Source organism: Hyperolius riggenbachi, chromosome 2, assembly GCF_040937935.1.
Source record: "Hyperolius riggenbachi isolate aHypRig1 chromosome 2, aHypRig1.pri, whole genome shotgun sequence".
NCBI lineage: Eukaryota > Metazoa > Chordata > Amphibia > Anura > Hyperoliidae > Hyperolius > Hyperolius riggenbachi.
This window is the reverse complement of record NC_090647.1, coordinates 145378890-145406778: the sequence shown is the minus strand read 5'-3', so window position 1 is coordinate 145406778 and position 27889 is coordinate 145378890. Positions and strand designations below refer to the sequence as shown.

General features: G+C 43.5%; 1 protein-coding gene across 1 annotated transcript in view; it reads right to left on the bottom strand.

Moving 5' to 3' along the window:
- Window positions 1-3101: 3101 nt before the first annotated feature.
- COQ10A (coenzyme Q10A) overlaps window positions 3102-27889 on the bottom strand; it is a 40733-nt gene continuing 15945 nt past the window's right edge. Inside the window, exons 2-5 of the mRNA XM_068267644.1 lie at window positions 20220-20375; window positions 13226-13418; window positions 9199-9300; window positions 3102-4882 (exon numbers count right to left, since the gene is read on the bottom strand). Coding sequence (XP_068123745.1) covers window positions 4715-4882; window positions 9199-9300; window positions 13226-13418; window positions 20220-20375 — 619 coding nt within the window. The 3' untranslated portion in view covers window positions 3102-4714. The remainder of the gene's footprint in view (window positions 4883-9198; window positions 9301-13225; window positions 13419-20219; window positions 20376-27889) is intronic.

The window sequence follows — 27889 nt, the reverse complement described above, 5'->3', positions numbered from 1 at the left end:
GGTCAAAGGTTAGAGATTTATCTACAGACCTCATCAGCTGCTGTAAGCATGGTCTACCTCAAACTGTGCCTCTCTGTACAAAAAGTTTTTACAGTACTGCCATAGTTACAAAGTCTATTTAAAGGAGTCATCAGTGAATCTATGCAACCCCCTGATCTACTTACCTGGGGCTTCCCCCAGCCCCTTGCAGCTGACATGTCCCACGCTGCAGCTCCGCTCTCAGTCCCCGACCCTGTCTCGCCAGGCCGTCCTCTACTGCGCAGTACAGTCTGGACGTGGATTTGATTAATAGCGGTGCAGTAGAGGACAAGATAGCCCTCTCCACCGGCGGGAACCCAGAGGCAGCTGCTGAGAGCAGAACTGCAGTGTGGGACATATCAGCTGCAAGGGGCTGAAGGAAGCCCCAGGTTAGTAGATCGGGGTAGCCTGAATTCACGGATGATTCCTTTTTAACACAAAAGATACTTGAAAGCAGGTTACTGCATGTTGTAAATAAATCAACCAATTTTCATTCCACACTTAATATTTCATACACCTAAAATGCCAAGTCTAACTGCCTGTATAGCGAGGATAAGCTATGCTTAACACCTTGCGGACCCGACAGCTCTGGTATTAAAACAGCCAGAGCCATCTGTGCCCATTTAAGAGCCATGATTGGCTCACAGCAATCATGGGGTCAGGTCCTAAGGCAATTTAGTAATGCACCTGCTCTCCTGTCCTCGTGACAGGAGAGCAGGTGCAGTGGTGCGGACAGTGGTGGGAACAGCAAGAACGAGTGTCACGCATGGCAGGGGTGATCAAAGGAGAACTGTAGAGAGGTTTATGGAGGCTGCCACATTTATTTCCATTTAAGCAATACCAGTTACCTGGCTATCCTGCTGATGCTCTGCCTCTAATACTTTCAGCCATAGACCCTGAACAAGCATGCAGAAGATCAGGTTTTTCTGACAATTTTGACAGATATGACAAGATTAGTTGCATGCTTGTGGTTTCTGGTGCGATTCAGCCACTACTTCAGCCAAATAGACTAGCAGGGCTGCCAGGTAACTGGTATTGCTTAAAAGAAAATAAATATGGCAGCCTTCATGTACCTCTCACTACAGGTCTCCTTTAAAATCACACCCTGGCAGGGATAACATAAACCGGGTGTAGATTTCAATCATCTGGAAGTGGGTAAAGTACCCCTGAATCAGAAGGAAAAAAAAAAAGCTGAATGAAGCCCATGGTGGGCAAGATGACCTACTCCTGAGTGTTACGGTGCTTCTAGTTGTCCTCGGGGTCCTTCCCGGCCCTCTAATTATTCAAATGGATCTGTCAAATACCTTTCCGTTTCCCCAAGTGCCATTGCACGACTCAGAGCTGCACATGTACGACTTCTGAACAGCACATGCACAGCTATAGTAAGCGCTCATCCATGAGAGCTTTCTTTAACTGGGCATGTGCAGTTCAGAATTGCTCTGCTCGCTCGGAGGGCTGGGGACAGGGTCGGACTGGGACACCAAGGAAGTTTCAGCCTGGGGCCCGCCCCCCTCTCCTCCACTCCCCCCCCCCCCCCCACATTTTGGGCTCACATACACATGTACTCTAGAAATTTTGCATGACTTTATGGTAGGGAATAGATTTTGAGCAATTCTGGAGGACAGTCTCCAATAGGGATATGTCTAAATGCGGCAGCGAAACTGAATAGGTGTCACCACGCACTGGAGCATCGGCGTGGTCATGATGAGTCATGGGCAGACTTAAAAAAAAAAAATACAAAACACAAAATAAGTAGCGGTGTTATTCACAGAGATTAGGTCTGACCAGATACATGTTAGATAAAATATTCAAGTAGTTACATGCCTCGTGATAATTCATAAAGTAGTCAAATGGCAGCAGATACCCCCACAAAATGCAATCAGGTTGGCTGCAGATACCCCCACACAATGCAATCAGGTTGGCTGCAGATACCCCAACACAATGCAATCAGGTTGACGGCAAATACACCCCACAAAATGCAATCAGGTTGGCTGCAGATACCTCCACACAATGCAATCGCCGGGCGGATCGCTCAAACTCACTCTTATCACGCGAACGACAGTCAGTACACACGCCCGATTTAGCAGGCGAACGACTGGACGGGTCGTTCAAACGACCCGTCTTCGCAAAAAACGGACGTGTGTATGGGCCTTTAGATTTATCTTTTTCTAAAACTCTAAATTTGTTATTCTTGGTTAAGTATATCAAGCTCGAGTACCCCCTGGTACAATCAGAAGTACCCCCGGGGGTACGCGTACCACACCTTGGGAACCTAGGATCTAGCTCACCATTAGCCTAATTCAGTATTGACAACACCCCTCCCCCCCCCCATTATGGTTTTCTTGTTCAGTGATTTACAAACATGGTAACAGTACTCTGTTACTCTGGAGTACAGATCTCTCTGTTTGGAATGCAGACCATGCCCAAATTCTCATCTTTCTACATGACTATAGTCAGTTTGCATTTACAGGGTAGTGGTTTAACCGCTTGAGGACCGCAGTGTTAACCCCCCTAGTGACCAGGCCATTTTTTGTTAAGTAGGCCACTGCAGCTTTAAGGCCAAGCTGCAGGGCCGTACAACTCAGCACACGAGTGATTCTCCCCCCCCCCCCCCCTCCTTTTCTCCCCACCAACAGAGCTCTCTGTTGGTGTCTGATCGAGCCCCCCCCCCAGTGTTTGGTTTTTTGTTTTGTTTTTATAAATATTTATATTTTTCAATAAAATCCTGCTTTTTTTAAGTAACTTTATAACCCTCCCTCCCTCCGCCAGCCTATCAGCGAGATTGGCTGTGATAGGCTTCAGCCTATCACAGCGGATCACTTCCCAGTGTCCCACTTATTATATACCTATAATTATATACCTTGCTTTTTTGCTCTATTTGATATTGATTAACACTTATTGGGCTAAGGCCCAGGTCTCTAGAGACTGCTGGGATGGGACTGGGTGGGAAGGTGTGGTGTCTTGTATGTTTGTACGGTTTCCCTTTTCTGTTATAAAACAATAAAAATTGTTTACCACAAAAGAACCAAAACATAAGCTGACTTTTATAAAGGAGAAGGATCTTATATACCCCAAACCATGCATAGATTTACAAATACTTTATTTATACTTGTCCCTGTTGGTTTGTTTTTACAGCTCTATTACTTATATGCAGACATTCCACGGAGCAAACACAACAATAATGACAATGGCACACATGCAGGAGGTGAAGACAACATCTCTCAGAGGTGCCTCCACTGGGGATCTCTTCTTGACATCAGGGCAGCAGCACCTCTGCAATCGTTCAGGAAAAGTTCTAGAGAAAAGAAATAGAATATGTGGTCCCTGTTTCTTTAGGACAAGGCAGCAAGTCCAGAAGTCCTTAAGATGGATTCCAAGGACAGTTATCCAGAGAGCTGGCCAGTCAGACAACCCTGCGATAGAACAAGGTACACATTCCAGAGGACCACAAAAAGCACCATTGTGGGGTTTTGGGCTCGGGCAGCACCACATGACAGGTAGTATTGCACTCTGTAAACCGCTTTGCCACACCCACTCAGCTATTCCATCACGTTTCTGCTTTTTGTGTCCTAGATGACCGGTTTTGTTTCCATAAGCCCAATTTTTCTTTCTGGCATCACTGAGCATGCAGTCATGTGTCACGCCCAGGTTTGCCATCACCCTTGTGCCCCTTCCACCATGACACAGTGAGTCATACACTATCACTGCAGCAGAAGTGGAAGGCCTCAATCCTAAGTGGCTCGGTCCTGCAGTCGTATATCCAGCACTGTAGTCCAAAGCTCCTTTCGGCACAAAGGCTTCCACGTACCAGGATGCTTTGCTTTCCATTGGCCGCAATCCATTGCATAGATGGTTTTGTTTTACACATTGGCAGGAAAGAATAAAAGAACAACAGTCACGATGTAGTACATATGTTGCTGCGGTTTAGTGTAGGGCCATCATGCAAATATACTCACTTTCAGTATAATCCAATTTCAATATTTTGGGGTGTACCAATTGTTGTATAACTTAATAGTAAAAGGCATGCAAGTCAATTTTATCAACTAAAAGGTTAGGTAGAAATATAGAGAAGCTCGTAGAGTATCACAAAATGGTTACTTTTCATTTTTCTATTCTTACGTTCTGAGGCTGTGAAAACAAATTTGTGAAATCGGAATATATGTATTCCGTATGATGTGTGAATGAACCAATAAGGGCTGCAAACAGTGCGTGTGTGACCGAGTGTTGCACAACAGTAAAAACGAGGGCTTAATCTGCTAACGTAGCGTGAACACAGCCTCCCTCACCTGTATTGTGGCGTCATTGCATAATGAAGGTAAAAAAAATTAATTCCCCAAGAAAACTACAAAGACCCTTTTCTTCCTATTTACTGGAGATCTCAGGTGAACAAAAAAAAAAAAAAATTTGAGGAACACAGAAAACACCATCTGGGGCTGCAGTATGCCTGCCTCACTCCACCCATTGGACACGGTTGATAACTTATATGTATAATGTTCAGCACAGTCAGATGTGAAATCAAATAAATAGTAGTTTTAAAAAAAACAAAAAACCTAGGCGTGGTTTTGAGTTCGTAGCCCGGTGTGCACAAGGCTTTGAAGCTCATGTTCTGTATTCATTGTGTGGACTTGTAGGTTGGCTTGCGCTGCTGATGTTCTATTGCGGTCTCTCCCTCCACAACATAGCCAGTGTGTGGTCATCACGTCTGATGGACTTCATGAAACATGAGCTCGCGGGGTATGACCGTTTCTGGGCCAAAAGTCTTCCCGGCCCGCCGTTCAAAAGCTGCAACCATCTGCTTCACAACTTCATCAAAGAAGACAGTGGCCAGCTGGGAATGCAGCAAGGAGCGGAACTCGAAGGAGATCTGGGAAAAAGGAAAGGGGGGCAAGGGAAAAATCAAGACGTGGCTCAAGGATAGATGCACATTTTAGCTTAAAGGAAGGCAGTGCTGACAGCATCATGTGGGCTGCCATGGCAGACTTCCGTGTAAAAGAATGCTACAGGAGGCTGTCATGCTGATCCATTGGCTGTCTGATCACTGACCAAGGACAAGCATGGCGTTTGTAAAATCCTATGGCAGAAAATTGCTTTACAAATGCTATTGTATTGTATTACAACTGCTGAATATATGCAAATTAACCATTGTTACCCTTAGAAGCTAAACACACCTCCAGATCCACTGGAATGCAATGATGTGTAAGCTTGTTAATTTGTACAGAGCCATAATAATCCAACATGCATACAGACTGTTTTGGATTGTTTGATCCTCCTCAGTGCATGGCATGAATTAATTTGGCTCTATGGAGCCGTGCTTGTAACACCGAGAGGTACAGACTAACCAGCAAGCTCATGGTGAACCAGAACTTATTGGAGTGTGTAAGGGGCTACAATGGTCCTAAAAGCCCCCTTACTAAAATGCTAAGAAAAACAAAAGTTTGCTTTCTTAAAACAGAAAGAATTTGCGATAATTCAGGTTGGAGTGAGCTTGAGATGTCTCCCAGTGCATCACTGCTGAATATATGCAAATTCACCATTGTTACCCTTAGAAGCTAAACACACCTCCAGAACCGCTGGAATGCAATGATGTGTCAGTTTGTTAATTTGTACAAAGCCATACTAATCCAACATGCATACAGATTGTTTCCATAGAGCCAAATTAATCCATGCCATGCACTGATGAGGATCAAACAATCCGAAACAGTCTGTATGCATGTTGGATTATTATGGCTCTGTACAAATTAACAAGCTGACACATCATTGCATTCCAGCGGTTCTGGATGTGTGTTTAGCTTCTAAAGGTGGGTGCACACAGATAAAAGTCTTTGGAAATTGAAAGATCACAGACCAATTTTACCCCCTTTCATGTAGTATGAGAGCCATACCTTCACAGTCTATTCTATGGAGCTGAACTCCCCATCAGATAAAAATCTTTGCAAGGCGCTGCACACTAAGGGCTGGTGCACACCGAGCGGGTTTTGCAGCGTTTTTGCAGCCGCTTGGGGCTGCGGATACGCTTGGTCAATGTATCGCAATGGGGTGGTTCACACCAGAGCGGGAGGCGTTTTGCTGAAACGCATACTCCCGGGGTGAGGCATTTTTTTGGATTGCGGAGGCGTTTCTGCCTTTAATGTAAAGTATAGGAAAAACGCAAACCGCTGAAAAGCTGCAGTTCAGAGCGGTTTTGCAGGCGTGTTGGTTACAGAAGCTGTTCAGTAACAGCTTTACTGTAACAATATATGAAATCTACTACATCAAAAACACTTCCCTAAACCGCAAAATGCTAGGTGAAACGCTACAGAAAAATAAGAAAAAGCGTTTCAAAATCTGCTATCATTTTGCGGATCTGCTAGCAGGTTTTGGCGTGCACCAGGCCAAAGATGCTGTACACTTGCAACAGATCAGTATCTGCAAAAGATCTGTTCCTGCAAAATGCATTCATAGTCTATGAGATCTGCAGATCCTCATACACACCTTGTTTAACAGACATTCATCTGCAGATCAGATCCACCAGGATGGATCTTCAGATCTGCAGATAATTGTCAGATCTGCAGATGGTTGTTTGTTAAACAAGGTGTGTATGAGATCTGCAGAGATCATGTACTATGAATGCATTTTGCAGGAACAGATCTTTTGCAGATACTGATCTGTTGCATGTGTACAGCATCTTTGTGTGCAGCATCTTGCAAAGATTTTTATCTGATGGGGATTTCAGCTCCATAGAATAGACTGTGTAGGTATGGCTCTCATACTACATGGAAGGGGGTAAAATTGGTCTGTGATCTTTAATTTTCTAAAGACTTTTATCTGATGTGTGTACACACCTTAAGGGTAACAATGGCTGATTTTCATATGTCAGCAGTGCTGCACTGGGAGACATCTCAAGCTCACTCCAACCTGAATTATCACAAATTCTTTCTGTTTTAAGAAAGCAAACTTTTGTTTTTCTTAGCATTTTAGTAAGGGGGCTTTTAGGACCATTGTAGCCCCTCACACACTCCAATGAGTTCTGGTTCACCATGAGCTTGCTGGTTAGTCTGTATTGCATTACAACCCTCATTTACTAGAAGACTAGGCTTCAGTACTATAGCGTATACCAATGTTAGGGTGGGGTAAAAATAACAATATAAAAGTGGGATATCTATATACATTTTCAACAGGAAAAAGCTGAATTATGCAAAATGTCATTTTTTGTACTATTCCTGGACACAACCCTGGCATAAAAGGTTACCTTCTCGGAGGACAATTAGGGTCACATGAATCTTGACATAATGCAACGTTATTTAAAAAAAAAATCCACTTTACTTTGCAGTCAGCTAAGAAATTATATTTATATCAGTCCTAAACTATATTTTAATTAAAGAGGCACAGAAATCAAACTGACCTCCACCTAAAGGAGGTTCATAAATAGTATGTGTTTTTTTTTTTTTTTTTTGAGGGGAAGAGAACAAAAATGTACTTTTCTGGGGGATCCATCTAAACAAATGCCTCATCTTGCTTCTTCCTTTGCCACATATAAAGCAGTTCAAAGCAGCCGCAGTGCATGCCATGAGATGTGGTCCATTAATGCCAGGAGATGTAGTTACACGAATCCCACAAAGAAGCAAGATGGAGGCGCGTGTAAAGATGGGAGGACTGTAGAGCATCCCCCTCCCCCCCTCCATGGGTAAGAAATTACTTGCTTCCCCCAAAAACGCACAACATTTCCAAACCTCCGTTAAAGGGAGAAATATATAATTAAATAGTAATTAAAAAAAATATATATTATATAATTTAAAAAAAAATTACTTCCTGGGGCTTCCTCCAGCCCTTTGCAGCTGAGGAAGCCCCAGGTAAGCGATTTTTTTTAAATTTCCCTGTATATTGCATTTAAAGGAGAGGTTAGTTTAAATGCTTATTCAAATATGGTGTTCGGATCCCTTTAATAATACTGCTCCCCTGGAAATGGGAGGAACTCCTGGTTGCCTATTGTTTACATCAGCCTGCACAGTGTGAGCAGTGTGCGTCTGTCATCATTTCTCTGTATCCTCTAGGATTCCTCATACCATATCCCCATATCCGCTTTCATATTGGGAACAGCAGGGCTGCATTTACCGTATAAGTACACTTAAAGGGTACCTTAAAGGACTTCGAGGCCAAAACGAAAAAAGTTAAATACCTGCATCGCATATGAAGGCACGGAAGACGCCGCCCACGCCCTCCGTGCCGTTCCGCAGGTCCCCACCCCACGGCCCGGGTCAGGCTCTCCTGCCTCCACAAACATGGCCGCATGAGCTGGCCGCGCAGTCCGCATAGCCGTGAGTGCGGCTGCGCAGCTCTAGGGCCAACCCCCCGATCCACGCTACAGGAAACAGCCTGTAGCATGGATCGGGGGGAGGGTTGGCCTTAGAGCTGTGCAGCCGTGGCCATTTTTGTGGAGGCAGGAGAGCCCGACCCGAGCCGTGGGGTCGGAAGCCGACCCGGGCCGGTGGGGTTGGGAGCCGACCCGGGGCTATCGAGTGGCGGGGACGGCGTCCTCCGTGCCTTTGTATGCGATGCAGGTATTTCACCTTTTTTCGTTTTGGCTTCGGTGAGAAGTATATGGACACTGCCATATTTATTTCCTTTTACACAATACCAGTTACCTGGCAGCCCTGCTGATCTATTTGGCTGCAGCAGTGTCTGAAGTCAGATTTGACACAAATATCAGAAACACCTGATTTGCTGCATGCGCTTGTTCAGGGTCTACGGCTGAAAGTATTAGAGGCAGAGGATCAGCAGGATGCCATTCAATGTGTATTGCTTAAAAAAGGAGATAAATGTGGCAACCTCCATAAACTGTTCACTTCAGCAACCCATTTGTTTTAAATCGCTGTCTGGAAATCCGCCATAGCTGCAATGGGAAGTAGTATGCTGCCACCAGATGACCAACACAAGCAGAGGTGTCAGACATCTATAGAGGAATACCAGGTATAGAGAAGTACGGAACTAATCAGGAACAGCTTCTCCAGCTGACTGAACACTAGTGCTGGTGGTCGAATTCGGGACCACATGGTTTGGCACCCGAACACTTGCATTCAGCACGAAGGAACAGGCCAAAATGATGCTGAATGTGCGTGTTACCAACCATGTGGCCCAGAGTTTGAACACCAACACTACTGAAGACAGCGTTTTGCCTGTAGGATTTGCAGCTATGAAACATACCGAGAAGTCTACAGTACAGGTGCGAGGATAGCCAGGGATGCCAGGACTGAAGCGCCAAACTGTCTCCAAATGGTTAAACAGTCGACCGTCTGTACAAATAGCCTAAAAAACAGAGTATGGAGTGATTACTCATAGTACTGATCCAAGAAATACAAAATATCAAGCTAATATTGTTTCTTCCCTAGAGATGCAGCTTTCCTGCCTTGAAGCAATCGCTCTAGTAATGTGCTTTTTGCTGCCGCTCTGTGACCTTCAAATCTAGCTTAGCCTATTAAAAGGGTAAGGTATCCATTTGGAGCCTGTCCAGACTGGCTGTGAACATGTTAGGTTTATGTAGAGAGAGAGACTACAGTGAGGTTCTGTCTGCATGTACAGAAACTCATGTTACAGGAAAAAGAAGTTGAAAATATCCCATAACAAACATGAGAAGTTGCTACTCCAACCAATCCATAATTATTAAAAAGTGTTTTCTTTTTTCTCTCATGGAAAGTTTAATGAACACTGGATTCAATTGACTAATGTGAGAATTACAGCAAGCACATACCCCTCCTCCAAATATTGGGCATCCACACTGGGCCAGGGATTTGCCCAGAGTGCTGTGTTCATCGGCACTGTACAGTGCTACGTAAGTGGAGGTGTGTGGCACTTGACTCTTTGGAAGAAACCGCTGCACCTACCACTTGTGGAAGGGGAAACCCACCTCTTTGCCGCGTGCATCTAAAAAATTCCCCGAGAAATTTGGTTGCAGGGTGAAGCCGAAAAACAGCTCACCCTGCTGTGACAAATTTGGCAGTGTGAATTACTATTCCCCCTCCAAGGCGAGATCAGTGGGGGTAAAAACGCAATTCGGCTTCCAGCTATTACTGGCAGCCGAATTGCGCCGTTTTTAATCGTAATTTGGGCTCAGTCTTTTGCCAGCACCTAAATTTCTCACCGTGTTGTTGGGGTACAGAGCTGGAACACCATCAACATTGTTGGGTACTTGGTGGTGTGATACAGGCGAGATCACTTCAAAAATTGTAGGTAAAGTCCATCAGCACACCATGTTAATTGTGATTGTACATTTTTATTGAGCTTGAAAACCGCGATCAGTCCAACAATTGTTTTGGGAGTCTCTCAGGGTCTTACTTTTATCAAGGCATATGCCACAAGCCTTGAAAAAGGGAGACCCTGTGATGCTCCAGAAAAAAATTACTCACTAAGCGCCGCTATAGCCATAATTCACATTACAAACTACTGCTGTGCCCTTTTTAAAACACGAGGTACAAGGGGGCATAATCCACAAGATGCCCCTTCACCATGGATGCATTAGGTTTAGTATATATGTTTTCCCCCTTGTTCTTGTCCTCTAAACCTAAGTGCGTCTTATGGTCCGAAAAATACAGTACATAGTAATGTCACTAAGGGCCGGTTTCCACTAGGAGCTGTGGCAGTTTCCGATTTGGCTGCGGCTCCCGTTCTGATGCGAAGCAGCATCGTGAATCGCTAAGCTGTGCCATGCGGGGTGAAGAAATCTGCAGATTTCTGGATGGCAATTCACTAAGGATATAGGCAGTGTTTCCCCGCCCCTCTCATATGCTGCGGATTTGGTCCGGATTCAGGCGTAGCAAAAATAGGTCCCCCAACTGTCCCTCACAGAAGCTCACAATCAAAACCGTACGATTGTCAGGACAATTTTTAAGGGGAACCAGTTATCTCAGTATGTTTTTAGAATGTGGAAGGAAACTGAAGTGCTTAATGTCAAGTTAAAGTGCTGCATGCTGTACGTTATAAGCGGCTATGCCGCTGTAGACTGTTTGCACATGCTCAGTAGTGTTGGAGGAGGAGGTCTCCCCTCCTCCTCGGCCAGCCACATGGCTAATTAATATTCACTGCACGGTGTGACGTGCAGTGTTTACTTCCTGGAGCGGCCGCTCTGTGCGGCGATTGGCCGGTGGGACCACGTGATGCGCATGCGTCCAAGAGTACGCATCACGGACGCCAGAGTGAGCTGCACAACGCGGCTCGCTCCGACGTCCACATCCAACACCACCAGGCGTTGCGTTAGGAGCACGTTATGCGACCATAACGTCCCCTAGAACGCAACGTCCTGGTGGGAAAGTAGCCTAAATGCTGATAACCAGTACTGGTCAATGAGTTGCAAATAACTCCATGTTGCTGCACGATTAAGCAAATATTGTTTGCAAATGTATGCAGCTTGAAAATGATCCAATGGCATTGCACCTTAGTGGGGTAGGAAATAGTCCAGTCCCTTTCCAAAGCTGCATACATTTAAATACCGAATTTGCATAATTGTGCATCACCTTGGAATAATTTGCATTTCATTGACCATCCCTACTAACCATTAAGCCACTACACAAACATTTTTTTTAAGCGTCTGTAGCCCATATGCAATTCTTTTTCCTCCAGTTTTATCCTAGGAGATAATTTTTCATCTTATATTTCGAAACATTTATCAGCACTTTGCAATTGAAAAAAGTATCTAAAATAGGTGGAAACGTACTATCAAAACTATTAAGAATTTTTTTTTGCATGCAGATGATTTAAAAGGTATTTTATTGACAAGTTTGAAAATATCACTTCGGATAAAACTCGGGAAAAAAAGTTAATTGCATATAGGCTGTAAGGGCATCACACTGAAAATGGATTTTGAAGACTGCAATTCTTTCTGTATGAGCCAGTTTCCATTTCCCTGTTTGGCTTTCAGCCATTGAAATAGTGCTGCTATACACTTTTTTTTTTCCTCAAACGGCAGATTTAGTTGCCATTTTAAGCTGAGCCCAAGGCCACTATGAACCCAGCAATGGGGACATGAGGGTGGTGTTAAAATGCAAACTAATGCTCCCGTGTAATGTTAACAGTGACTGGCTGGTCTTGTTGGCCTTATCTGTGTGCTTGTTTCAGCTGAGTCAGCTCTAGCCAGAGATTGTTGTTTTATCTCTCCGACTGCAGGAGACCAGGGGACGACTTTACCCTGGTGAAATGCAGGTATGGTAACTATATACAGTAGTCAATGAGTTGGTGGGAGACTGTAGTTCTACTTCAGATGCCAATTATTGTGAACAGTAACCCCATCTTTCAGGATATAGAAAAAACGGGTATCCCACTATATTGTAGGATCAGTTAAAAGTCCAATTTTTATTGTCACATCTGTGGACACATAGAAAAAAAGCTCACGCATATCGGAGCAAAAGGCTCCTTAATCATAGCTATCCAAATTCAAAGTTAAAGTACTTAAAGTACCCCTGACCTGGTACTTGGTCCTAGATACTTTTAAAATGTTTTATTACTGGTGCTGTGTGACTAGCAGACAGCACCATCCTCCCCCTTCCAGTGCCCCCTGCGGCCCGTTCAGACATAAAATATGTGCAGGGAGGAAGTGACAGTTCTTCCTCTGCTAGTCTATAATTCATCCCCCTCCACCTGCCGCTAAAGTTCCCCTTATGATTTACTGCACACAGCGCGCAGGGAAGCTGTGCTGTGTGCGACTGCGATCGTGTGGCATTTGAGGTCGGAAGGATATCCGACCTCAAATACCACATGATCACACACAGCTCAACTTCCCTGCGCGCTGTGTGCAGTAAATCATAAGGGGAACTTTAGCGGCAGGTGGAGGGGGATAAATTATAGACTAGCAGAGGAAGAACTGTCACTTCCTCCCTGCACATAATCAACGTTCTGCCTCAGTCGAAGATTATGACTGAGCAGAACAAGGTTTACAGGGGGCACAGGAGAGGGGAGGATGGTGCTGTGTGCTAGTCACAGCACCAGTAATTAAACAACATTAAAGTAGGAAGGGGAGAGGGAACCAGGTAAGGGGTACTTTAAATAAAATCAAAAGGCTTTAGTTTCTCACAAAATGTCACATTACATCAGACTATGTCACATTATGTCACATCAGTGCTACGTAATATGTTGGCGCTTTATAAATACAAAAAATAATAAATAAATTATGGCAAGAATGACTGATCAGGTTGCATTCTTTATTGGACAACACTGAACTGATTCAGGGAATCGGTCCATTTACCTTCACTAGATGAGGGCGCACCAGCGTAAGGATGGATGTGTATTTCTCCAGGATAGGTGGAAATCCAACTTCCAGCTGGGCTTTTGCATATCCCGTCCGCTTGGAGACCACCACAGACTTTTTACACCAAGGAACAAATAGTTTGTATTCATCCACATTGGATACTACTTCATACATCTCCTGCATAGAGTACCTGAAAAATCGGATGAGGAATTCTGTGATGAGATTTATGTATGCATGTCAATCAGGGCTATTATTTGCATAATAAAAACATTTTACACCCAACTATGCAGAACTGTAGCAGAGTGTAATGCTGGAGCTACATCCTGTCTGCGTGTGCTCCTCCCCTCCCTATCTACAACATGTAAGAATAACTACAGACTTTTGGGCTGATACTGTGCTGTTGACGACCTATGTAGAATGTCGTCTGAACAATGTGCACTTGTTTTGAATGCAGCCATGTCATGCAGTCCATCGTTTTGCTTGCGCACTCAGTATGTAAATGAGTTGGTAGTTTAGTTGGTATGCAGAAAATTAAAGTCATGTAAACCGTTTGTCGGTCATGTCGTGGTGTTGGTTGTGCACTTTATCACTTTATTGGATGTGTGTATGTACCAATACTTACAATACCGATCAATGTGTGGTGATAACTCTTCACGTGCATTATCACTAGCATGATCCTGGTAAATTGTGACCAATGTCTCCAAGAGTGGCAAAGACTGGAGCACTATATTTCTGTACATTTAGGAAGAGTAAAGCTACATATACAGTTACATACCATGGCAAAACTGGCAGACATGCCAGGTCGGTGTAGTCTCTGGCATTGATCTAGCAAGTGTACAGCGGTCACGGTGTGAAGCCAAAAGATCAGAGTGTCAGATCATCTACACCAAGTACACCGTTCCCATCCGTATCACCACTACCAGCATTCTGCCATGGACTAATGCACTGTGCTATAGCATCCCCCCCCCCCCCCCTCCTCCTTGTGTGACAAATGGTCAAATTATGCCTCATCCAAATACCAGTGTTACAGTATCTCTCTATTATTGGAGCTTGATTGTACATTGCACACCTCCAGCATGTGAAGAGCTAACCTTCCTGTGTAAGGGAAAATTCCTTTTCTCTGTATAAGGTATTTCCATATATGGTCCAGTCTTTGTCTCTGCTAAAATACTGAGTAGAGGAACGATTAGGGACAGTCTCATATAGGACAAGAAAAGGAGATCACAATGGCTAAACCCGCCAACTCTGTATCTGGCATTTCTTTCTACATTTGTTTGTATCATATAAGTATTGTTATCAGGGCTGTGGAGTCGGAGTCGTGGAGTCGGGCAATTTTGGGTGCCTGGAGTCGGAGAAAAAATGCACCGACTCAGACTCCTAATGAATTTGTAACTGTAATTAATATAGAAAATATGATAAAATGTTCTATTTCTCAGATAATAGTCATGAAAAATAATGTATATATACAGTAATAGCTGTGCTTAGTCCACAAAAATGAAATAAACCAATCAAAATTAGTTACTTGTGCTGCTTCAATAAAGCAGTCCCCGTATTTTTAAGGTCAGATATACATATCTGATTGTGACTGTTTATATGATGTGTACACAGGAATCTCTTATATATACTAAATAACATCTATGCTGTAAGAATAAAGCCTGATGTGTAGCTGTGTCACTAATAGAGATGGTCAACGAGATGGAAATAATTCTGCATTGATGCTGATTTATGCAAATGTATGCACTCCCTTTGCTGATGAAATCAAATAATTTGATATGTTGTTAAAATTTGGTTTGGTGACTACAAATTAAAGGGTAACTGAGACGGATGAAAAGTAAAGTTTTATACATACCTGGGGCTTCCTCCAGCCCCCTTCAGGCTAATCAGTCCCTCGCTGTCCTCCTCCACCACCTGGATCTTCTGCTAGGAGTCCTGGTAATTCAGCCAGTCAGCGCTGTCCGGCCGCATGCCGCTCCCACAGCCAGGAACATTCTGCACCTGCGCAATAGTGCTGCACAGGTGTAGTATGCTCCTGGCGGCGGAGTGTGTGCATGCGCACTACGCCTGACTGGCTCAAGTACCTGGACTCAAAGCAGAGGATCCAGGTGGCGGATGAGGACAACGAGGGACTGATTATCCCGAAGGCGGCTGGAGGAAGCCCCAGGTATGTATAAAACTTTAATTTCATCTGTCTCAGGTTTACTTTGTTACACAGTAGTACTATACTCTACATATGCACTCCCCAAAGAGCTGCAGGGAATCCACTGAGAATGCTGTGCACATTGAACACAGAGGTGTTGTCTGTTTACAATCTCCTCATTCCCCTGCAGAGTACCTGCACATCATTCTTACATGTACCCACACTTACATTGCCTAGGGCCTGATAGATGTTCTTTGTTCCGGTTTGTACCTTTTACAAGTACTCTTACCAAGGACTAGTTTTAGTCTAAAGGGAATAAATATAGTAGTCTACATATCCTTCTCACTTCAGTTGTTTTGTAAAATTCCTAAGCGTTGGCAGTTAAGAGACGAATTTCATGTTACATACTTTTAATCAACAAAATTGTAATATGCAAATTAGAGGAGTCGGAGTCGTGGAGTCGGAGTCGGTGGAATCCTAAACTGAGGAGTCGGAGTCGGTGGATTTTTGGACCGACTCCACAGCCCTGATTGTTATATGTTAATATTAAATTATTTGTCTTATTACATATGCACTGAAATATAATTCCCTGAGGTTAAATAAGGTTACATTACACCCCTTCCATAGCAATAGAGCAGGGATCCCCAAACTTTTTCGGTGAAGGGCCAGGTCAACATACTTCAGGGGGGCTGGAGTATACATAAAGCGGTGTAGAAAGGCATAACATTGAGCCTGGGTATTATAGACAGGGCCTATTAACATGGGCAGCCCTCATGTCTTCCATTTAACCAGAGCAGATAGTATGCCCCTAACAGTGCAAATATTGTGACTAACACAGCAAGTGATATGTGGAGCCATAATGTCACTCAATGGCCTGCAGCACAATCTCACCCATTCACACACAATCTCTGTAGAAACACAAGCAGTACAACCCTCCATTTCCCCTTCGCAAAGGAACCATAACATTCCTGCACAGCACTGACCAAAATATATGTGATTGTGCTTATTACAAGTTATCTCCTCCACCCAGCAACCCAGAAGCCAGCGAATGACTGCTTTCTGGCTTCCACGTGGAAGGGTGGTACCAGAACTGCTATTCTATATGCGAGCCACCAACACTTTTATAGATGCAGTGGTCCGCATCTATAAGTAATACATTTTGTGTGGGTGGGGGGCGGTAAAAAAGCCTCAGGGGGATGCATTCAGCCCGCAGGCCTTAGTTTGAGGACCACTGCAATAGAGCATGTCACTAGGCATCTGTATAGCACATGGTCCCAAACTCTTGCCAAGGGATAAAGTCCAAATCCCTGCAGGTGACAATCCTTGCATATGTGAGCACCTTCAGAATCTCTGCTAGGTTTTATTGCTGCCACCTATATGTCCTGGGACCAGACGATTTCATCGCTTAGACCAGTCTGTGCAGAATGCAGTTGGTAGAGATTGATGCAAGCAAGGAGTCTTGGAGTGCAGCAGAACTGGTACACAATGTAGAGGTATGACCTGTGTCAGGTGTTTTTATACTAGTGTGGGCTCTACCTGAACAGCCTTACTAGTCCACTGATAGAGATGCAGCTACTTGCCATGCTAGGTGTAACTCAAAATGTAATCCCATGGTTTTAGGATACACTCTCGAGGCAAATGTATCCAAGACTAGAAAATGGGGTCCTGAAATACTGAGAACTGGAGAAAAAGAATGAAAACTTTTCTAAAATATGTAAGAACAGATCAGGGAAAAAAAAAAAATCACAGGGAGAAAAGCTGCTTTTTGCTTGCTGTGAGGAAATGCACATTTTGTTTTACATATTTACTGTACATCCATTCCATTAAATGTAAGCGTATGATGGAGCTAGACAAGTTTAAGAAAGTTCGAAAACTGACTACTGGAACAAAAAAACAAAAACAAAAATACCCTTGTCTTTCACTCCAGTAATGGAGAACGCCCTCAGAAATACAGGAACATACAGTTATACAATAAACAACAAGTGTCAGCGCCAAGGCAGAAGGCGACCGCAGCCGAGAAGCACAATGTCCAAAAGTCCACACAAGCAAGGAATATATAAAGTCAGCGCAGGTCTATAGTAATACAGATTTCGTCATTTTCTGGTATACAGGATCTTCGAACAAAAAGGTAAAGAAGCAAGGCTTACCAGATTCCAACAACCCACATTATAAGGTTGTAAACGAGTTTGATAGATGGTCCGCAGAACTTTCAAATGGTGTCGTTTCACCAGCGATGTTGCACACCACAAAGTCCTCCGGAATATAGTAGATATCCTGAGGTCGCAGAGACTCGCCAAAGGGGAGTCCAGTAGGATAGTGACATGAAAGAGATGTACGGCACATCTAAGTGTAAACCATCTTTATTACATAACAAGTAAAACAATTTAAAAACAAGGATAAAAGAAACTCACATATGGGGCCTGTGCACTGGGAACCCCGAAAAAGTAGCGCCCATAAAATGGTCAATAGAAGACCTCAAATAAAATGGTGCCGCCTGTCGCCTTCCCGACCTGATGACGCAAGATTGCGAAACCGGTCGGGAAGGCGACAGGCGGCACCATTTTATTTGAGGTCTTCTATTGACCATTTTATGCACGCTACTTTTTCGGGGTTCCCAGTGCACGGGCCCCGTATGTGAGTTTTTTATCCTTGTTTTTGAATTGTTTTACTTGTTATGTAATAAAGACGGTTTACACTTAGATGTGCCGTACATCTCTTTCATGTCACTATCCTGCTGGACTCCCCTTAGGCGAGTCTCTGCGACCTCAGGATATCTACTATATTCCGGAGGAATTTGTGGTGTGCAACATCGCTGGTGAAACAACACCATTTGAAAGTTCTGCAGACCATCTATCAAACTCGTTTACAACCTTATAATGTGGGTTGTTGGAATCTGGTAAGCCTTGCTTCTTTACCATTTTGTTCGAAGATCCTGTATACCAGAAAATGACGAAATCTGTATTACTATAGACCTGCGCTGACTTTATATATACAGTTATACAATACATTGCTTAGTGATCAGACAATTATAGACTTACATAAACGTGTGTGTGAACACTTGCATAACCACTAGAGAGAGCATAGTTCACAGATAACACCCAGGCCTGTCACACATTATCGGTGTCGGCCATACACCCTGCTCTCCAACATGCAGCTGGATTTAACTTTCACTTTTAATTTCAAACTTAGATTGGATTTTGACATCCTAAAGATATTTGCATGTAATTTGCATAACTTTTTTCCCCTCTAATAATCCCTGGGGGGAAAAACAGTGGCAACTATGCATGCAGTTTTGAATTTGCAAACACTGGTATTTGTTTTTAGGATTTAGCTTACAGAATGGTTTGTTTATTCGGGTAAGGCATGAAATTTCAATATGCCATAGGTTTGTGCAGACCTGCAGCATAAACCCAACAACACCAGCTCTTTGCAGTGCCCTCTCAGAGGGGTAGCTATGCGATAATGTACAACAAAGCAGCCCTTGGCAGACTATACTGAGGTGCCCCGATTAGGAGTAGCCACAATTTGGACAATGTTTATTACTAGTACTATGGTCGCGTTGTTTTATGTGTAATAACTGCTGGTAAGGAAAGCATTTTTGGATCCTCAGCGCCTTTCAGTTTTATTATACAACGACCAAATTGTAAATTATTGTGAATCAACAGCTGCACGGCACAATTCTGACATGCCTTAGTAGCACACTTTTTTTGCAGCACCATAAATTCAATACAAGTTATGGTGTTCTATGATGTATACTGTTAGAGAAACTTTAAAGGTACACTACGAAAAAAAAATTGTAACATTTAAAATACATGTGTACCCAAATGTATAAAGGTACATGTACATTTGTCTTGTATGAAGCGGTCACTCCCAGTAAGGCAGGGTTCACATTTTGTATGGAAACAGCCAACATTTTTTGCAAGCAAATTTTCCAGATGCAATTTGCATTTGTTTACTGTTTCTGCTTACAGTCTTTCAGAGTTGCTAAGGAAAGTCAATGAGAATTTGCATGTGGCATGTTAATTTATGCTGAAAGATGTAGAAAGGAATATTCAAGCAAAATTTAAAATCTTTCTTTTTTTTTACTTACCTGGGGCTTCTTGCAGCCTCCTGGAGTCCTCCTGTGCCCTTGACATCTTCCCGATTCCCTCCGGTAAGCAGTGGTGAAAACGGCAAAGCCATTCCGTCGCCGCGAGTCGCTGGGCTACTGCACAAGCACAACACCGAGCCACAGCCAACCTGTTCGCGCTCCTGCAGCCAGGGGGCACGCTACGCAAAAGCATTTACCGCATACTGCGCATGCACAACCCCCGAGCAGGATACAATCTGTTCGCGCTCCCGCGGTCGGGGGCGCTCTGCGCAGAAGCGATTACCGCATACACAAAATGCTGCGCATGAGCAGTAGTTGGTGACTCCAGGCAATGGGCTTGCTTGCGGGGCTCGCCGCTGCTTACCGGAAAAACCCAGGAAGACGTCGTGGCCACACGACGGCTCCAGGAGGCAGCAAAAAAGCCCCAGGTAGGTTAAATTCATTTTTTATTTTAACTTAAATATTCTTTTAAGCACATGTGAAAACGAACTGAATTTTCAAATGGGTGAATCTCCATTGACCATTGTATGTGTGCATTTTTTTCACAAATATGCATACAATTTTAGAAAAGTGTAAACCCTGCCTATGTGTTTTTATAGAATAATATCAAGCTGAATTCCTCCTGTAAGCAGGGCCTTCATGGGAAAGTCTTTTCACTGGTTCAAAACCAACTAATTCTTTCATGCTGAGTAGTACAGTTAAATTGTAGCATAAAAACACAACTGAGACAAAAAGGTAATAATGAAAAGTAGAAGATATGTTACCCAATGATCCTGCGTTCAGAGTATTCTTTCCTTTTATTAGTCAGCGGGTTTGAAAATCCTAGAAAGCTCCGATACTGATGCACATAAGGGTCACCGACATCTTGTAGAATCCCTTTTGGTGGTCTGGTCATAATGATACCACAGGAGGAAAGATGTCTGCAAAGGAATAAAATGGAGCATTAGGACAATGGAACCACCACACGTGGCACACAAAGGCAGAGATTCACTTTCATAATGGGCAGAAGCATTAAAAGACCTTAATTGTCAGTATGAACGTCTGCCCATTTCACAGCTGTGTGCAGACTTCATCTAAGCCATGGTTCCCAAAGTGTTCTGGCCAGCTGACAAGGTAAAGGTGTCACACAGGATACAGAGGACCACATACATCCCACCTGTATAAATTTTCCAATCATTTATAACTAATATTACCTGTAATAAAACCTGCTACCAAGATTAGCAGCCAGCAGAATTATCCAGCAGGCATGAGCTCCGAATGGATTCCGAATTGTTTTCGGCTACCACGCTTCCTCCTTTCGGGCTGAAGGAGGAATCGTGGTAGTCATGTGACGCGACATGGGATGCAATTAGATGCGGATTAAAGACGACGGAAGACTGGGTAAGTTAACCCTCCCTGACCCACCCGCTCAGGTGCAGTAATTAGCGTTTGGATTCCGAATGATTTTGAGTCGAGTAAATTAATTCAGAATCCATTCGGAGCTCATGCCTGTTAACCAGTTCTAAAAAAAAAAAAAAAAAAAAAGTAAAATTTGAGAAATCTCTTCCATCGAGTGCTGTTAAAACAACGCAGGAGATTTGGACGCAGCCGGCGCTACCATAGACCGTAATAGGAATTACGGCTACAGCAGCGCTCAGTGAGTAACTTGGGCGCCGTCATAAGATGGAGCGCAAATTACTTTTAAAGCGGTATATAACCCTGACATAATATTCAATAAAACAGGTTTTCCTACTTTTTATATGCCATACAGTTAGCATATTTGCTTTTGTGCAGACGTATTATTATTCATTTAGAAATTATATGTTCACAAAGAACAGTTTTTTACTCTGAGAGCTGCCTTTGCATTTTACTCATAACTGCTTTATTCACCGTCTAACTTAAGCATAAATGCTTTCTGATTGTCTCACTGTCTTCAGGAGACCTGTCACTGTCAGAGAAGGCTTTGTTTACATTCCTCACTTGATCCAATTAAACACAGATAACATTATCTGCAACTTCCGTTGTGTCCAGCTCTGCTGGCAGGGAAGCTTCCAATGCTGGGCATACACGGCAAGTTTGTATCCTTATTAATCGAGCCGCTGATGGCTCGATCGAGAATATCCGACAGGTCCGATGACCCGCTCGATCCCCGCCGGCGGACAATAGCGGGGAATCGAGCAGCTGATAAGGAGCGCCAGCGGGGACGAGCGGGAATCTGGAGAGAAGTCTGTAATATGCTGTAAATAATCTATTAAAGCAAAGTAGAAATGCTGGGTTATATTCCACTTTAAAACCCTGTAATTTGTCCGCCATCAATAGTTGGAAGCCGATTTATAGGATTCCCCACTATCCACATCGACCTGGAGAGGGAATAGTAATTAATGCTGCCGGGACTTGTGCAGGACCAGAGTAAGTAGAGTATCTGCTTTATCTTGCGCCCAAATCTCCCGGTGGCATATACATAGGTATGCCATCTCTCCCACTAACACGTGGTGATGCACAGCTGACACTATCCTCTGAGCCCCTAACATGTGATAACGTGATCAGAAGTCAGAAGAGAAGTCAGGAGAGTGTCACCGCGGGTGGATGAAGAGAGGAAGCCGGACCAGCATCCGGAACAGGAAACTATAAAAGCTTCCTGTGACGCTCTGCATACCCTGCCAGGCACACTTCCCCAGCAGCAGGAAAAATTCAGCCATGCAGCCAAATAAAGTTTTACTTTAGTTGGCTGCTAAAAAGGTTAAAGCTTCCAACATGCACAATCAAAATAAGTTTGAATTTACTTTTTTGCCTACATTTTACTACTTTTTCAACAACCTGGCCATCCAGTACTGAATCCTTTTCTTCAGCTGACCAGTGCTGAACCCCTACTCCAGACACCCAGCGGATCGCTGAAAACCAGTCTTATCACCCGAACGATAGTCTGTACACACGCCGGATTTGACATGCGAACGACGAAACGTTCAAACGACGGGTCGTTGGCAAAAATCCGACGTGTGTATTAGTCATGGAGAGGGCTGTTATCTGACTTTTATTATCTCAACTGTTCCTGGACTATTTACTTTTCCTCTGCTAGAGGAGAGGTTATTACTTCACAGACTGCTCTGAAAGACTCATTTTAAATGCTGAGTGTTGTGTAATCTGCACATATTATAGAATGATGCAATGTTAGAAAAAACACTATATACCAGAAAATAAAAGAGAATATTTTCTTTGCTGCTAATCTTCTAGTAATTATTCATAGTACACAACCAATTCACTATATCATATATTTTTTTTCGCTTCAGTGTCTCTTTAAGCACTTGCATGAATTAAGATCTGATTTTCAGGTAAAGCTTCCTTCAGACAAATAGAACATTTAACAGCTGGATTGGGGGAACACTTGACATTTCGAGGGTTGCCCCACCTCCCATGCTGGGGGATAGACCAGAGACTGGCTGGTGCCCAAGTAGTTAGCATTCTCATCTTACAGTGCTAGCCCCAGGTTCTGATCCCAGGCATGACACTATCTGCATGGGATTTGTATGCCGTCCCTTTTACATGTGCCACCCTGGATGCTCCCCCTTATTTTGTCATACACCCCATAAATATTCTAGAATTTAATCAAATCCTTAAAAAGCAGGTCCTAAACAGTGGTACTGGTACCAGACTGTGAGCCTTGCTTATAGAGAGCCAGTGATCTGAACTGCTCAATGAAATGAGTCAAGTCTTCACACATGGCAGATGCCCGTAACATAAAACTATCTCTAATCATCATTCCAGTTCACAGTTCAGTAATGATCATTATACAGCCAAGAAGCACATTATGTCCTACGGAGAAGGTTGGAGGATGTTCCAATGAGCTGGATTGCTGAAGAGAACCGAACTGATGTTAGGGGACAGCTGTACACATGGTAAATTCTGATCATTTCAGGTGGCAAAAATCTACAATGTGAATGTAACCTACTGTGAAAGTGCAGCACATCCAACTACAGTAGAATCCATTTATAGCAAACGCCAAGGGACCAGGCAAAGTGGTTTACTACATCAGAAGTTTACGATATCAGAAATTGTCATACTCAAGCATATAAAGTATACCATAGTACTTTAATCTTAATTCAGTCAATAGTTGGAATTTTTTTTTCTTTTTAAAGGACATCCGAGGTGAAAATAAAGTGATGAGATAAACAACTGTATCTGTCCTCCTCCTAAAAATGACTTTTTTAAATATCACACAGTTTTATTTAATATTTAAATCTAGTTTTTACTGTTTCATTGTCTCTGCTCAATGACACCTTCATTGAAGTATGCTAGAGCTCAAATCTATGAACTATTGACCCCCTTTACCTCTTTCTTGCTCTCAGAAGCCATTTACTGACAGGAAAGTGTTTTATGGCTGTAATTACTTATCAGTGAGGGTTATGCTATAGTCTGACCCAGTCCTGGCCCGGACAGAAACTGTCACTTGTATACCTGATTTTTAACTTTTTCAGGCAGAGAAAGAAAAAAAGGAACACAGCTTAGGTATTGGTGTGCTTGGCACTGTACATACACATGTCTATCTCATGTCACCTCGGTAGTCCTTTAATGCTTTAGCAAGTGAGCACAGACAGACAGTGTTTTAGCTAGATCAGGCATGGGTAAACTTGGCCCTCCAGCTGTTAAGGAACTACAAATCCCACAATACATTTGCCTTTATGAGTCATGACTGTGGCTGTCAGACTCCTGCAATGCATTATGGGACTTGTAGTTCATCAACAGCTGGAGGGCCAAGTTTGCCCATGCCAGAGCTAGATCAAAATACACAGTACTATATAGCTAGGGATTTGCATGCAATAGCCTACACAGGAAGCATAGATCTCACCAGTTAAGTGATGGTGTGCTCCTCTGTCCACATTTCTCTGCAGCCTGGATGCTTTAGGGTTGCAGCCATGCACAAGCAAGTCATAGGTGACAGGCTATTCCCTCAGTAATCGGGCAGCAGCTCACTCAGGAAGCATAGGGCTCGCCCCGCTGGTGCTTTTGAGGTAATCCGCTCAGGCCCAGAGTAACATGCAGATGACGAGCTGGCTACAATTTGCTGCCAGCCTACCCACCGGCCATGGCTCATGGGTCTCCAACTGACGTATGACACATGTGCCTGCCCACTTTCCGCTATAGCCGGATACAGAATATCGCAGGGGCCAAACAATAGGTTTACTACAACAGAAGTTCTATTATAGCAGTTTACTATACCAAGCGTTACTCCCATATACTTATACTGGTGCTTAGCCGGGACCTGGACCTTAACTATACACAAATTTACTATATCAGAGTATACTAGACCAAGATTATACTGTACCACTGAAAGTCTTCTTCAGTTAAGCAGCACACACCCTAACCAAATCATTCCGGTCAGAAATATCTATAACTACAGAACTGTAATGTATGCAAACATTTGCCTAATGAAATAGCCGAACAGAAAAGCCTATCGAGCAAAAGCCTGCTGTATCCAGCAAACACTGGTATGACGTGAAGTAATGAAAGGGCATTGCATAACATGGCACAGTACCAGCCATTTAGACTGCCTCACCTTGATGTGACCCCTAGTCACTTTTATCTGATAATGGACATGCACGTGCAGCCAGAATTAGCTTCTGATGGATATCAGAGTGTCCACATGAAAGCACTGAATAGCGAATACACAGAATAGCTTCCATACAGAACCACGACTGCTGCCGAAAAGCCACGCTATTACCATTCGGGAAGAAACTAGGTCTCATCCACTGTTTACTGAAAGAACATGGTAGTCCTTTCACACATGCTACAATGAGGTGCAACTGATGTCGGGGGGGGGGAATGACTGAACTATAGAACTATACAAGTGCTTACATAGTTTGCCTAAGGGGAATCCTGTACTTCACTGAGTAAGAACTGCAAGTCTGTTTGCTTCCTCTTTTTAATGAAGTTTCACTTAGCAGTGTGTTATATAATAATACAGGGAGCATTCTCCAGTTACACACCACATATGCTGCAGAATCTCCTCCCTGTCCCAGCCTGCCACCCCTCTGACTGCCAATGTACTCTGGGCACAGCTATGTTTACTAGCCCAGACCAGCTTGGCAGCACTTTAAGCACTGTATGTCCTAAGACGCACAACTATGTTACAGTATGACACCAAAGTCATGACTTCGTAAAGGGAACCTGAAGTGAGAGGGATATAGAGACTGGCACATTTATTTCTTTTTAAACAATACAAGTTGCCTGGCTGTCCTGATAAACTCTTTGGCTGCAGTAGTGTGTGAATAACACCAGAAAAACCATGCAGCTAATCTTGTCAGATTTTTGTCAGAAACATCTGATCTGCATGCTTGTTCAGTGTCTATAGCTAAAAGTATAACGCTGGGAATACACTGAAATTTTTCAGCAAATTTAATGTCCAATCAATTTTCTGTCATTTTTCTTATCAATTTCCATTCACTTCTATGAGAAAAACGATCGAAAATAAGATCAGACCTGTCGAAAATTATCTATCCATCCACCTGCCAAAATATCTCATGATGTATTCCCAGCATTATAGGCAGAGGATCAGCAAGACAGCCAGGCACCTGGTATTGTTTAATGGGGTTTGTAACATCCAAAAAAAAAAAAAAAAATTGCCTAAAAATAGTGCCCCAAATGTGCATGTGGTCCCTGTATGCCCCCTAATTGTTTCTTTACCTGCGTGCCTTTGCCAAAGGGCTCATTCATACCCAAGCAGGAATCGCGCGATTCCCCCAAGCCGCTTGTACCCTATGGCCGTGTTCTCACTGCCGCTAATCGCAAACGAGTTACCTGCAGCGGTTTGCTGGCGATTCTGGAGTGATCGCAATTAGCATGTATAGACCCACTAATCGTGATCGCTCCCAAAACGCTAATTTGTTCAGTGATTTTTCCGCGTTAAATCGCGGGGGGGGGGGGGGGGGGGGGAAATCACCCACTAAAACACTAATGATAATCGCTTTTAGATGTGAACTGTGCAGTGCCAACAAGATTGCGGGAATTTTTTTTTTCTTTGTTTGTTTGTTTGTTTTTTTAAGCTATAGTAACAAGCTTAATTTAAGATGCAAATAATGGTGGGAATACACTTATAGATTTGCAGCAGATTCGACCATCAGATAGATTTCTGTCAGATGCCTGTCAAGTCGAATCTGAGAGGAATCTGATGTGTGCCACACACTAGAAAGAGATTTCCAATAGATTTCAGAATGTGTTTTTTCGGTTGATTTTCGATCCGATCGATTTCCAATTCGATTTTCGATTGGATTCTGTTATCGTTTATTTTTATTCACTTCTATGAGAAATCGATCAGAAAAACTATCGAAAACAAGATCGGACAGGTCACAAATTATCTATTAAACCATCTATCTAAAGGTGACCATACATTAGAACGAATATGGGCAGATTCGACCAAGAGTCAAATTTATCTCTAATCGAATCTGCCCATACACTACAGGCCGATTCCCGTCTGATTTCAGCATGAAATCATCAGGGAACCGGCTGAGCCGCCGCGTCCGCCCCTGCCCCCAAAATGTATAAATGTATGTGGTTTAGTGCATTTATACATTATCTGTCCTGTAGCAGCTCGCCGGGTCCAACCATCCATCCATCTCGCCGGGTAAGCCGCATACACGCTAGCGACGAATAAAGTCGGACGTCAGCCGCTATGCGCCTTCGTGACTTCAGATATAGCGCCGCCGGCATGAATGCGGAACCCAGAGATTGACAGAAACCGCATGGAGGCTGACACCGGACAGGTAATGTATAAATGCACTACACTACATACATTGCAGCGGCGGGGGTTTTGTAGTCTCGTCGCTCGTTCGCAATTTGGCCGCCGTACCGCCGCGCACCCGACCAAGCAACCTCAACCCGACATTTTCCAACATGCGCAATCGACTGTGCGGCCAATTTTTGTCCCGAAATTGGTTGCTTTATCGGTTGGGCATGTACTTGGCAGCACCAATTTTCATCCGATTCGATTATAATAATCGCATTGGATGGTCGATTGGTTGGTTGGTTGCCTAGTGTATGGCCCCCTTAACACAAAATTGTATGGTGTGTACTTAGCATTAGAGTTGTACTGCCTGGTGCAGTAGAAAGCTATAGTGCACCTCGATTGTTTACTGTTGCCCATAATTGAAAATGCCATAGTTTCAATGCTTATATCAAATCTAATGTCTAAATTATACAATTAGGCAACTTTAGAGAGAGTAGGCGGGATGAGTGTGCTGACAGATAAAACTAGTATGTTCAGCAAAGGCATTTGTAATCTTCATGTTCTTTATCAAAAGTACATGATAAAGGTTGTCTGAAACAGGGCTGTGGAGTCGGAGTCGTGGAGTCGGAGCAATTTTGGGTGCCTGAGTCGGAGTCGGGTAAAAATGCACCGACTCCTAATGAATTTGTAACTGTAATTAAAATAGAAAATAGGATAAAATGTTCTATTTCTCAGATA